The 14,195-nt window shown below is 45.5% G+C and overlaps 1 protein-coding gene across 5 annotated transcripts in view; it reads left to right on the top strand.

Annotated features, from left to right (window-relative positions):
* The window catches only part of SFXN1 (sideroflexin 1), a 41,368-nt gene that overhangs the window by 13,873 nt on the left and 13,300 nt on the right, over positions 1-14,195 (top strand). For all 5 annotated transcript variants that reach the window (XM_045500965.1, XM_045500967.1, XM_045500970.1 and 2 more), the window contains exons 3-8: positions 6,895-7,065; positions 7,807-7,905; positions 9,207-9,282; positions 9,803-9,888; positions 10,827-10,954; positions 12,826-12,875. In XM_045500965.1, the coding sequence (XP_045356921.1) occupies positions 6,895-7,065; positions 7,807-7,905; positions 9,207-9,282; positions 9,803-9,888; positions 10,827-10,954; positions 12,826-12,875 (610 nt within the window). The remainder of the gene's footprint in view (positions 1-6,894; positions 7,066-7,806; positions 7,906-9,206; positions 9,283-9,802; positions 9,889-10,826; positions 10,955-12,825; positions 12,876-14,195) is intronic.

Below are 14,195 nucleotides of genomic sequence, written 5' to 3'. Positions count from 1 at the left end.
TGACTATAGTAATAGGTCATCACATGACCTATTATCTCTAAACCTTCACTTAGTGATTTTACAACTTTCTTTTTAACCAAAAAGAAGAGGAAATAGGAACACACAGCTTATCCTGTTTTATGCTGAGCCTGAATGCAGATATCCAGGGTTCACAGTAACCTGGAAATAAGACAGCCATCCCTCCAGCTCCTAAGTACCAGTCTGTGAGGTCCCCTCTCCCAGTGCTCTGCCTCCTCCTCTTAAGTACACCCCAGCATCTGTAGCCCCCTGTGTATCTTTCTGTCTCCAGATGGAGACAGCATCGTGTAGAAGACAAGTTGTTAAGAATTAGGGTAGGTTGGTTGCTTCTGAGCTGGAACCTCAGTGAATAAACCCCACAGGCAGGAGCTCAGATGGAAAGATGCCGGTGGCAGGTTTGTAGGTTTGGGCTGCAGTTCATCAACTCAAACAGTCGGTCGTGAGGTCAGAGAAGACAGATGCTCTAGTAAGGCAGTGGTCACACCTGTCTCCATCAAAGACCACATAAGAATATCTTGGGCTTTGTGGGCCACAAAGGGTTTCTGTTGCCTGTTTTTCTTAGTTTGGCGTTTGCGTTGTTGTTTCTTAAACAATCCTTTTAAAAACTTAAAAGCCACTCTTAGCTAGTGAGGCAGACAAGCCAGAAACAGTAGTTTACAGACTCCTGCTCTCGGGGAGAGTCCACCGGAAGCTGAGAATCAGAGCAGTGGGCACTCGAGCCACAAGCCGCATACACAAGGCGGGAGTTTGATGGTTGGTCACGTGGGTGGTTGGGGAAGGAACCAAGGGCAGCCTGTAAACTATGTGACCAGCTCTGAGGCTGGCCGGATCTTAGCATGTGCTTGCGCGTAAAGAGAATAGCCGGACAGCAGTCCTGGAAGCATATACAAAAGTACTGAAGAACAAGGCAGGGAGGACAGCAGAAGCACAGTCAGGAATTCAGAAAAGCAGGTGTCCTGTGAATCTGGAACAAGCGCCATAAAAAGAAGAGAGGTGGAGAGGAAAAGACAGAGGGGTTGAAAGGGCACAAACACATTGCAGAGAAGCTAACAGTTCTTTGTAAGAGCATGATGAAGCTTCCCGGGAGGCAGTGGCAGGGCATTAATGACGGAGCTGGCTCGGTGAGAGAGTAGAAACAAAGACGTGGGGAGCGAACCGGGGTGCTCTTCCAGCGGTGAAGGGCATGGGGTGGCCCACCTTTCCCACAGAGGGCCAGGTGGTAAATATTTCCAGCTTTGCAGGCCATACAGTCTGCATATTCTCTCTTGCATATTCTTCTGTGTTGTTTTGCTTTTTTTTTTAATGTTTATTTATTTATTTTGAGAGGGAGGGACAGAGCATAAGTGAGGAGGGACGGAGAGAGAGGGAAAGAGAGAGAATCCCAAACATGTTCTGCGCTGTCAGCACAGAGCCTGATGTGGGGCTCAAACTCACGAAACCACGAGATCACAACCTGAAACGAAACCACGAGTCAGATGCTTAACTGACTGGGCCTCCCAAGCACGCTGCCTTTTTTTTTTTTTTTTTTTTTTTAACAACTGTCTAAAAACGTACAAACCACTCTTAGCACACAGACCATTCAGAAGCAGGCCATGGGCTATAGTTTGCCAGTTCTGATACAGAGGAAAAGGTGGAAGCTGACTGGGGTTTGCCAGGAAGTGGCAGAAAGGAATGGAAAGAACTTTTAGGGAGATGAAAACATTCCATACCATGATTCTGGAGGTGGCCACGCCACTGTGTACATTTTCCAAAACTCATCAAATCGTACATTTAAAATGGGTGACTTTTATTGCGTTTAAATTATACCTTAATAAAGCTGATGTAATTTCCTGAAAAAAAGGAGATGCTTCCCAATTCATGTGCAACCTTGATACTGTAAATGACAGAAGTGTGCTGAAAGAAAGCAGTGGCCCATCTTACAAATTCATAAGGCAAAACTCCGAAATAAAATCCTGGCACATCAAATCCAGCCTTACGTTAAAACCTGAACAGGTAGGGTTTATTCCAGGAATAAAAAAGATGATCTACTTTAGGGCATCTATCACTATAATCTATCACACCAAAGCAGGAAAGTCACATCTTGATAGATGCCCAAAAGAAGGTGAAATTATCCATGTGTTTCTCAGAAAGTAATTTCTCAGCTGGGAATAAGGTACAGTGTATCTTTAATATGGTAAAAAATACACATTCCACAGTAGCAGCCAGCATCGCACTAAATGATGAAACAGGAGAACTGAACTTCCCAGACAGTTCTGCAGAAAAGCAATCCTGTGGAATATTTCCCCCAACACCAGAGACCAAGAGAAGGAGAGAGACACCCAGAGAGGGAGAGACAAGGTGGCTTCCGTAGTCAAATTTGAATAAGTTTACATCCCATTTTTGTTGTTTTTTTTTTTTTTTTTAAGATTTTAAGTAATCTCCAAACCCAACATGGGGCTCAAGCTTACAACCCCCAGATCAAGTGTTGCACGTTCCACCTATGGAGTCAGCCAGTCATGCCCCTGCATGCCATTCTTGAGGATGTCCTATCCCATTGACTTTTTTTTTTTTTTTAATTTTTTTTTAACGTTTATTTATTTTTGAGAGAGAGAGAGAGACAGAGCATGAACGGGGGAGGGGCAGAGAGAGAGGGAGACACAGAATCGGAAGCAGGCTCCAGGCTCTGAGCCATCAGCCCAGAGCCTGACGCGGGGCTCGAACTCACGGACCACGAGATCGTGACCTGAGCTGAAGTCGGATGCTCAGCCGACTGAGCCACCCAGGCGCCCCCCCATTGACTTTTTAAATATTCCACGAAGTCTTGGACTAAAGAAAGCTGTTGAATCCTTTTTCTCCAACTTGAACGTGGGCCCTTTTTACATCCAGGAGAACACTCCTAAAAATCCTGCACTAGAAGGCATTCTCTCTAAAGTCAGGGGCAAGTCAGGGATGCCTGTATCTTCACTATTGTATAGTATTTTTCTAGAAGCTCTAACCAATTCAGTAAACATAAAAAAGGAAGAAGAGGGGCACCTGGCCAGGTCAGTCAGTGGAGCATGTGATTCTTAATCTCAGGGTCCTGAGTTCAAGCCCTGTGTTGGATGCAGAGATTGCTTCAATAAATAAACTTAAAGGGCGCCTGGGTGACTCAGTCGGTTGAGTGTCCGACTTTGGTTCGGGTCGTGATCTCGGGGTCCGTGAGTTTGAGCCCCGCATCAGGCTCTGTGCTGACAGCTCAGAGCCTGGAGCCTGCTTCGGATTCTGTGTCTCCCTCTCTCTCTCTCTGTCCCTCCCCCACTCATGCTCTGTCTTTCTCTCTCTCCAAAATAAATAAACATTAAAAAAAATAATAAACTTAAAAAAAGAAAGATGTAGAGATCTAAAAACATGAGACAATTTCTTTTTTTCCCTTCCTCCCTCCCTCTCTCCCTTCCTCCTTCCCACTCTCCCTTCCTCCCTCCCTCTCTCTCTCCCTCTTCCTTCCTTCCTTCCTTCCTTCCTTCCTTCCTTCCTTCCTTCCTTTCGATATTCTTACCAATCAACTAAAAAGCTAGTGGAACTTGGGGCGCCTGGGTGGCGCAGTCGGTTAAGCATCCGACTTCAGCCAGGTCACGATCTCGCGGTCCGTGAGTTCGAGCCCCGCGTCAGGCTCTGGGCTGATGGCTCAGAGCCTGGAGCCTGTTTCCGATTCTGTGTCTCCCTCTCTCTCTGCCCCTCCCCCTGTTCATGCTCTGTCTCAAAAATAAATAAACGTTGAAAAAAAAAAAAAAAAGCTAGTGGAACAAATAAGAGAATATGATGAGTGGGCTACACCCAAAGAGTCAATGGTTTGCCATACACCAGCAATAATAAGACAATATTTTTTAATATCATTCCTAAGACCCAAACACGTATATACCTGTATATGAAACATCTGGGCATATACTTACCCAGAGGCGTGAAGCAGTTAGACGACCACAGAGGGTCATTAAGAGAAGCCTTTGAGTAACTGGAGAAACATGCAGTCAGTCTGGACAGAGTTTCAATCCAAATACAATTGTGTTCACATATAAAATTGGCAAAATAGGGGCACCTGGGTGGCTCATTCGGCTGAGCATCCCAACTCTTGGTTTCGGCTCAGGTCACAATTTCACAGTTCATGGGATGAAGTCCCACATCAGGCTCTGTGCTGGACCCTCCTTGGGTTTTTCTCTCACCCTCTCTCTCAGCCCCTTCCCCCCACTCTTTCTCTCTAAAATAAGTAAATCAATATTGAAAAATGAAAAAATAGTTCTTTTTAATTTTTTTTAGTAGTTACTAATTTTTTTGAGAGAGAGAAAGATCGCACATGCGTGTGTGCACAAGTGGGGGAGGGGCAGAGAGAGAGGGAGACAGAATCTGAAGTAGGCTCCGGGCTCTGAGCTATCAGCACAGAGCCCGACGCAGGGCTTGAACTCACAAAGGGCGAGATCATGACCTGAGCCAAAGTCAGACGCTCAACCCACTCAGCCACCCAGGCGCCCCCAAAACTGACAGAATAATTCTAAGCATTGTCTGGAAGAATAATGAGTATAATTCAGGGGCTTTTGAAAAGGAAAATGAGGAGTCATGGTAGGAGAGACCTCTGTTCTCACCAGGCATAAAATGGACTGTCTGTAAAAGGGTGGGGATCGGCCCCACAAGGTGTAGATAGTGGGAACTGCACAGAAAGCCCCAAAACCAAGCCTGGCATTCACAGGATGTCAGCAGATGATGACTGTAACATTTAAATCTTGGTGTTGGCACGGTAGACCAGCCAGGGGGAAAGCAAAATTAAGCAAATTTCACATTTTCATAACTGAAGATAAATTCCAAATAAACTAAAAACTTCATTGACAACAACAACAACAAAACAATGTTGAAAGTATAGGACGTAGAGGTGAATGTTTGTACAACCTTGCAGTGGGTCAGGCCTTTCTAGGTATTTGTTCCTACCTGACCACATAAAGATAAACATGTTCTGGGCAGCCGGTAACACAACTAACCAGATCAACCACAGTGTGTTAAGTATACATGTGAGTTGCTTAAACAGTGAGGTTGCTGCTGCCACTGATAATAAAAAAAAAAAACAAAAACAGTCAAGTAAAGAACAGGATAAAAGGCGTATTTAGAGTCTCAATATTTCATATAACTTTTGCCACAGCAAATGTACCGGTTTCTAAATAATCTTGGATGCAGAAAAGATTTATTTATAAGAAGATTAGCTTCCTCATCCTTTACAAATGAAAAGATTAGAAGCAATTAAAATGTCCAACAATAAGGAATTGGGATAATCTGCTATCTGAGATTCAGTGGAATGCTGTAGCATTTGAAAGGATGATGTGTTAGTTTCCTAAGGCAGGCGGCTGTAACCAACTACCACAAGCTGAGTGGCTTAAAACAACAGAAATGTATTTATTCTGTTGCAGTTCTGGAAGCTAGAAGTCTGAAATCAAGGTGTGGGGAGAGCCATCTCCCTCTCCCTGAGAAAGATCTAGGGGAGAATCTTTCTTCCCCTCATGCAGCTTCTGGTGGCCCGAGGCATTCCTTGATGTTCCTTGACTTGGAGCTACATTATTCCAGTCTCTGTCTCTGCCATCACGGGACCGCCATCTTTGTCTGCACATGGCTCTTCTGAGGGCCCCAGTCATTGGATTTAGGGCCCACCCTAATTCAGCATGACCTCATTTTAATTGTTACATCTGCAGAGACCCTGATTCTGAATAGGGTCACATTCTGAGGTTCTGGGTGGATATGAATTTAACCCAGTATAGATGATATAGAAGAAGAAAGATCCAGAGAAATGTTTACAAAATACTTCTCGTTTTAAAAAGGTGGTCGTAAAGCAGTGGGTCTGGTGTTTTATGAAGGTCCTAAGTGGCGTATTCAGGTCCTGCAAGACACTGGCAGCACGTTTACCACAACAGTGTCGGTGGGAATGAGTAGTTACAGGCTTGAGTGGTCTTCATTGCAGTAATGAATTTCTGTGTTTTCTAAATGTTTAGCAATGAACATGCGTTTCTTTGATAACAAGACAATGAGCCTTTCTAACCTAGGGTTTCAAACTATAGGTTTAAAAATAAATTAATGGGGCGCCTGGGTGGCTCAGTCGGTTAAGAGTCCGACTTCGGCTCAGGTCACGATCTCGCAGTTTGTGGGTTTGGGCCCCGCATCGGGCTCTGTGCCGACAGCTCAGAGCCTGGAGCCTGCTTTGGATTCTGTGTCTCCCTCTCTCTCTGCCCCTCCTCTGCTCATGCTCTGTCTCAAAAATAAAAAAACATTTAAAAATAAATAAATGAATAAATAAAAATAAATTAATGTTCTTGATCGCCACGGCTTTTGTCTAGTTGGTTAAAAATATTTTAGAGTTTGCAAAGTTAAAGATACATTTTTATTTATTTATTTATTTAATTTTATTAAAAGTTTTACTTATTTATTTTGAGAGAGAGAGGGGGGCGGAGAACAGGGAAGGGAGAGACAGAATCCCAAGCAGGCTCTGTGCTGTCAGCGCAGGGCCCGACATGGGGTTTGAACTCGCAAACTGTGAGATCATGACCTGAGCCAAGATCCAGAGTCGGACGCTGAACCGACTGAGCCACCCAGGCGCCCCTCAAGATACATTTTTAAATATGTCATTTAAAACAAAGGATATTTCAGAGTTGAGTACTTCAAGATATAAGGTAAGTTTTTGTTTTTCAAAATTACAGATGATTTGAGATATACGGGTGTGAAATGTACATTGTGTTTACTGTCTTTTGTGTTACTAAAATCTCACTTAGTAACTTGCAGGCACGGTTGTTTCAGGTAAGCGGAAACTCAAGAACTTTCTAGCTACACATCTCTAGAGCACTGGTGAGATAATTAAGATGAAATTTCCCTTGTTATTTCTTGTTTCCCTAGGCAAGGAATTGTTCCTCCTGGTCTCACAGAAAATGAGTTATGGAGAGCAAAATATATCTATGATTCAGCTTTTCATCCCGACACTGGTGAAAAGATGATTTTGATAGGCAGAATGTCAGCTCAGGTTCCAATGAACATGACCATCACAGGTTGTATGATGACGTTTTATAGGTAAGTTCTGGAAATGTGACAGCAGTTCGTTTTACATCACAGAAGCTTCAAGTACAGTTTTGTATGTGAATAGTTTTTTGAAAGAAATGTCATTTCACGTTGAGTTCCACTTCGTATAGATGTTGTAACTATAGGGAGTTGTTTTAACTTTTCCCTGTGCTAAATAAATAGTATTCTCTTCGTTGTTCAAAAGGAGACCGAATGTTTCCCTAAATCTTAGACCCAAAAGAAAATGAGGTGGAGGAAAGAAAATTAAAAAACGCTCTAAGCAGATTCTCTTTTGAATCCGTTCATATGACACACAGTGTAGATGCAGCTGTAGACGTGGACACTTAGGCTTGTACATGTGGTCGGTTAGGAGGCATCAGGGCTACTTTGCCTACAAATGGCTTCTTTTTTCCCCAAGAGAAGGAACCTGACATTTGTTGAGTGCCTACTGTATGTATGCCAGGCTCTTTACAGATTTAAGATAAAATGTAAGGAAGATAACTTGCTCCTCACTGTAACCCTTTGAGCTTGGTGTTACTCGTATCTAAAGAACGAGGGAGCTGAGAACCAGAGGGTGAGCATCTGCCCCGCCGTACAGGTCCGAAGCCCTCGACCCAGAATGCACGGTCTCTGCCCTAGCGTCCTCCTTCCGCAGTCCATCTCCCCTCTGGTTACTGGTGTTCACATTTTCTGTTCTGCACAGCGGCTAGGTCACAGGCGATGGCTGGTATGTGATGGATCGCTCTGTTTTAGGACCACGCCGGCGGTGCTGTTCTGGCAGTGGATTAACCAGTCCTTCAATGCTGTGGTCAATTACACCAACAGAAGTGGAGACGCTCCCCTCACTGTAAAGTAAGACTGTAAGAGTTAACTGTTCCCTGACTTCTCCAGCGTGCCCTTGATTCAGTGCCGTACGAATTGTTGATACTGTTCGGAATATCACGGGGCATAGTTTTCAGTAGTGTTTCTTCTCCTCCCTTCTCAGGGCTCGTGCTGTTAGTGGTGCTGGTAGGTGGGTTTGTCTCCCACACCCTCGAGCTCCCCCTGCAGAATGCCTGTGGCAAGTTTAGACAGCCCCCACCTACCCTGAGCCTGTGGCCAGACAGCAGTGTCCAAAGTAGCAGGCTCAGTAGTGCGATCTCTGCGGAAATCAGGGGGACTCTCATACAGGATTTGTCTTTCTGGGGTTTTACTGATGTTTTTATTATTTATTTTAGAGAGAGACAGAGCATGAGCGGGGGGAGGGGCAGAGAGTGAGGGAGATGCAGAATCCGAAGCAGGCTCTAGGCTCCGAGCTGTCAGCCCAGAGCCCGATGCGGGGCTCGAACTCACGAACCGGGAGATCATGACCCGAGCTGAAGTCGGATGCTTAACCGACCGAGCCACCCAGGCGCCCCAGGATTTGTCTTTAAAATAAGTCATCTACAGAGCCAGTCCTGTAAACAACTGTTTCAATGTCCTGAAGTGATTAGCTAACCACAGCTTTTAGCTCAACTTGTACAACACTTCAAAGTGTTTTCTTTTTCGTCGCATCACTTCAAATGGCTTTTGACGGTCCACACGGTCTTCTTTCCCCAAATGGAACAAAGGCTGTGGAAATCCGCCACCAGCAGTGTTTATCACACCTTCGTTTCTTCCAACCCTTTGAACTAAAATTTCTTTTAAAGTGCGAGAAAAGCGCTGTGCTTGGCTGCCTGTCGAGAACGGGACCTTCAGTAGTTCCATACGACAGGTTCTATCGTTTTAAGAACGACAGCGGCGCAGGTTTGCTTTTGGTGTGTATGTTTATATTGGGGAAGTATCTTTCGCTTGAGCAGCCGTGCTGCCAACACGCAGACCCGGCTGCTCCTCCCTCCTCCCCGCGCTGTGGTGTCGTGCACGCACAGCCCCTGCGTCCCACCCTGGAACCGGCTCCCTGTGGCCGCTCGTCGTACGTGGCAGGTGGCTTGTGTGCGAGGGGTGCCCCTTCTCCGGGGTCCGCTTGCTCCCCTTCGGTGTTGCTATGTGTAGACCGATAGCGGGTGTTGTTTTGGGGGCTCTCCGCTCTCAGTCACGCTCTTTCACATCTTCCCTCATTTCTTTAGAAAACGGCGAGCCCAAGTTTCCTGACGTGCCCTCCTTTCTCACGCACCGTTCTTTTTCTTTCTTTTCAGTGAATTGGGAACAGCTTATGTTTCTGCCACAACTGGAGCCGTAGCAACAGCTCTGGGACTCAATGCATTGACCAAGGTACCCAGATTCTCATTTCTGTAGCAGAGCTTCTGAATTTCTCCTCACCTGCCTGGCTCCAAGCCTCTCAGTTATTTCCCAGAATAGTTCAGGTCCAGTTGTGTCTTCCAATGAGCTTGGGAAGTGCCGTCACCCACACCGTCTGCCAAGCCCCTGGTCTGTCCCTGGCACTGTGCCCAATGTCCCCTGACCCTAACTGCCCGCTAGAGGCTGTGTGCAGAAGAACGTGCCTGCGCCCACACCTCCGGAGAGGTAGGGATGCCAGTACATGGACTCCAGACTCTGCGACTCCAAAGCCCCCCAGTCCGTCAGCCAGGCTAAGCTGTCACGTGTCCCGGAAGTGCACCCATGCGGGAAATAGATGGACACCACCAGGCCACGAGTTTTGAAAGTACTCCTGGCCTGAGCGTCCGTGCAAAGAAGGCTCTGGGTTTCTAGCGGTTTTCAGGGAGAAACAAGTGTTTGCATTTAGTCATCCGGGCAAAGTAAGGTAATGCTGTTGGAATTCTCTTTTCTGCAGCACGTCTCACCACTCATAGGACGTTTTGTTCCCTTTGCTGCGGTAGCTGCTGCTAATTGCATTAATATCCCGTTAATGAGGCAAAGGTAAGATCCACGTGCAGTCGTCGAAAGTACTGGTGCTTGACAGTGGAGCCGCTTGGGATAACTAGTTTTGTTGGAACTTTTATTAGAAGTTCATGTTAATCTTTGCAGACGGAATTACGGGAGACTACGGGAGACGTGGGGTTTGCTTCAGCATAATCCGTCACGGGCGCGGAGATGGGTCCATTAATGAAGCAAGCTTAGCCATGACCTGCTAGTTACGGTAGTAGGCTGTGGGCATGTGGGGGGATAGAATATTCTTTCTGCTTCTGTGTAGTAAAACGTTTAAAGCGTGGATCTCAAGCTAACATAATGTTTGTGCTAGGGCTAAGCAGAGAAGGTCTCTGCACTGAAAGTGTATTCTCTAAAATAGGTTCTCCCCCACCACAGCCCAGAACCGTCTTCTTGGCTTTAAAATAATATTCATGTCTATTTTTGAAAGTATTTTATAGCCCTGGCAAAAAATTAGGAGAGAAGAAAGGACAAGGAAAAGCAGCTTGGAATGGATAACGAGGAAGGGTAACAAATAGGAGCTGTAGAGTTAAATACCCAGTAGTGCCACGTACTAGCGAGTCCTGCATCAGTCTAGGCAGTTAGGTCACTGATGGCACATATCATGTATGTGTGTCTCATTTGGAGAGTTGCTCAGGTTTGCACGTGAGCATAGGAATTAGCTTTAAGTTAGCATACTTGCCCTTTGAGTCCTATTGTTCCTAAAAACGAGATACTTTCTGTAATGGAGTTCGCTAGTGTTATTTTACTCTTGTGCCCGTCATACAACTTGTTCGTGGTATTTGAAAACAGGCCCCTTAGTGCCAAAAATGACACCTGAGTGGCTAGTTGGATTAAGTGGGGACTTGATCTTCCACAGCACAGTGCTGTTTCCAGCCTTTTCACAAGAGGGCGTCTGTGAACCTCTTTGCATGTGTTTTGCTCGGCAGGGAACTCAAAGTCGGCATTCCCGTCACAGATGAGAATGGGAACCGCTTGGGCGAGTCGGCCAATGCTGCAAAACAAGCCATCACACAGGTGGTCGTCTCCAGGATTCTCATGGCAGCCCCGGGCATGGGTTAGTAGCTCTCAGTCAGCGAGGCCTGACTGTAGTCTGAGTGGCCACGGGGCAGTTTGGGCAGGGGCGTGGGGTCATCTTTCTTAGGCTTTTGCTGCACGACACCTGGCGCTGTGGGTGCCCTGTGGAGGCCAGAGGGAGCCAGCAGTGGTGGTGGGATGGTTGGGGAGACTGGCCGGGAAGCTGGCCCACCACAGCAGACCAGTGTTGGGGACAGGTGTGGACCTGGGTGGTGACAGTATGGGTTATGAGAACCTGAAGGCAAAGAATTTGATTTTCATCAATCTTAAAAAGAAACTTCGAAAAGTTCTTGAATCAGAATAATTTCTGCCGGAGGTTGATTTGTATCAGTTGGAGACCCTTTAGAACACACACCAAGTCGGGTTGGTTAGAGCAGCTCTTAAGATGTGCACCAAGCTTCTACTCAGTTTTGTTCGCAGGGCTTGGAGTCAACACAAGCGCCAGCCAAAATCTGCATTGTGTTTAGTTCCTCTGAGAAACTCTGGGCCACTCTTAGGGCTTTCTAGAGCTACCCTCAGACCAAAGGCCGAGAGAAGATTCTCAGACTTACTCAGAAACCAGATGGTCTGGAAGGTCTAGTGCTGTTTACAGCAACAAATGGAAACTCGTATGATTAATTTCATCATCTAAACTGAATGCAGAAAGCACTTGGCTATTCACCAGGCTCTCAGGGGAAGCCTACTTACTTAATCAACTGCTGTCAGGTTGTCCCACTAGTATATTTTGTTGTCTTTAAGTTCATTTTGTCATTGTGATTCTCATCAGGGGATAAGCAGGAGTAGGCAGCAAAAGTTGAAGAAAAGGGCCTGAAGGAAAACTCTGAGGAACACGGTAGTGGCATCCCAGCCAATTGGGATTATCCGATTTCGCCACCATTAATTCATTCAACAAAGGCACCCTCGTGGCACCCTCACGAGACAGCAGTGTATGCTCTGGAGGTGGGTGCACTGTGGAAACCGCAGTCCTGAAACAGGCCAAGAGTCCCCCCGAGTCTGGCACCAACACACTGTCCCCAGCCCACGAGGGGCCGCGGCGCCCTCCGCAACGCACCTGCTGAGCCCGGATTTCCAGATTTGCCAAAATCAAGCTTGCAACTCCCGCTTCTGTCCCGTATCTGTGTTTGATTTTAGTTTTGTTCTTTCTCATTTTGAAATACAAGGTTCCCCTTTGGAGTTCAGCCAGCCCAACAGATCTATTTCTAGAGGCTTGGTTATTTTAAACATTATTTAGTCCCCAGAGGAGAAACACAATCTTTCTTTCCCAGTGAAATCTATAGAGGTAATTGCCATATTGAAGTGGTTGACGTGACAGTTTAGTCTGATGGAAATTGTGAGTAAATAATAAATGAACTACCACTCCCCGAAGTTTTATGTGCATCATTGTATCTGACCGTCACAGCCAGTTTGATAGAATTTTCTCCACTTTATCAATGAGGAAAACAGAAAGCGGAGGCTCAGAGAAGTTAGGTAACTTTTCTAGGGTCACTCAAGGCAGGAATCTTTTTTTCTTTTTTCTCTTTTTTCTCCCCCCACGTGGGATGGATGCCTGGGGGAGGTTGCATGTGTTTTATTAACACAGGAGAGAAAAGTTCCTGATGTGCGTACTATTGCATATTAAAGTAAAATCTAAAGTTCCCTTCAAGATTATAAAATTTTCTGGCTGGTAAAGACCATCACGTTATTTTTAAAATCTTTTTTAAATACTAAAGTATTTTAAAGAATTACTGCAAATAATTACACTCTGCCAGTGAAAATACCCTAAAAGTGACATAAGTGTTTTGTGAAATTGTTGAAAAAAACGTAAGCTGAAAATAAATATTAAGACTTAAGTGGATCTGTCTTTACTCGCAGCCATCCCTCCATTTATCATGAACACTTTGGAGAAGAAAGCCTTCCTAAAGGTAAGCCCCACTTCTATCTCTGCCTCAACCCTTTCGGATTTCAAACTGTGCAGAATATTTCCGACACAGCGAGTAAAGAGTTTGAAGGCCGTTGGCACTTGGGCACTCGCGTAACTAAAAAGATGTTTCGAGGAACATTTGACTTGTGATCTCAGATATTTGAAAAAGCTTTCATAAATGGAAGGTGGCTGCTCACTTCTCGAGAGGTCACACCCTCGGGATGAATGACACACTCATCCTCGTCATCACTGGGATGCCTAGCTAGGTGATAATGAAGACATGGTGTGAATTTGGAGTGATGTGTTGATAGGTCACTATGCCGACTACCGGAAATGGAAACATCGTTTGGAGTAGTAGCTTTGTTGAACCCTGAATATAGCGCCCAGTGTATTTTTCTTTGGTGATCATATCTAGTAATTCATTAGTCTCTCAGCCACCTCCCTTCAAGGTCTGAAAATATCACGGGATGAAACTGTGACCGAGGACTCTCGATGCTCCTACACTGCTGTTTGTAGCATCCGCGGTTTAAAGCAATAGTGTTCACGCATCATCTTCATTTTCCATTGCTTTAACAAGTGGGATATGGTAGAATCGGGTGACTCATGTGGCTCATACGGTTTGGAAAGTGGCTTTGTTAGATCTACCAGGAGAAAGGAGGCAGGCTCCTCGCTGAAGGAACAGGTGTCTTGTGGGGAAGACCGCAGCTGTCTTGGGGTGAATCGTTTTGGGTCTTAGAAACAGAAATGTAGCATCGAAGAGACACTGTAAAGCTTTGAAAAAGGACCTAGTTCACAGGCCAAACACTTCCTGAATGGTTTCCTAATCCTAATCTCATGATTAGGAGAATTCTAATGGGCCCCAGGAGGAAAGCTACAGTCACTGCTAAGTGAACACTTCATAAACACTTGCGATACATTTATGTTCTTAGAGAAGGAAACCGGAAAGTATGCCGTGAGGAGATAGTAACGTCGAGTGCCTCATTTGACCCATGTACCCAGGCTGTGGCCTGTCCCTGCATCAACCCCATGTAAGGGAAAGGGGACCCTCTCTCCAGCACCTTCTCTCGTATTCTTTCTTGGGAGCTGTGGGCACATGAAAGAGTTGTATTCCCTGAGCACCCACCCTCCCACAGCAGTCTTGCACATCAGTATGAATTGTGCAGTAGCATGTCATGGTGGCCCTGTAGCCATTGAACTGTCCCCAGATACAAAACAGTTCTCTATATATATAGATGTAGATACCTATCTGTATCTATATCTGTATCTATATCTATATCTATATCTATATCTATATCTATGTATGAATGTAAGCCGTAAAGCT

The sequence above is a fragment of the Leopardus geoffroyi genome, chromosome A1 (genome assembly GCF_018350155.1).
Source record: "Leopardus geoffroyi isolate Oge1 chromosome A1, O.geoffroyi_Oge1_pat1.0, whole genome shotgun sequence".
Classification (NCBI taxonomy): Eukaryota; Metazoa; Chordata; class Mammalia; order Carnivora; family Felidae; genus Leopardus; species Leopardus geoffroyi.
Note: the sequence above shows the minus strand (reverse complement) of the source record. Positions and strands in the feature narration are given on the sequence as shown.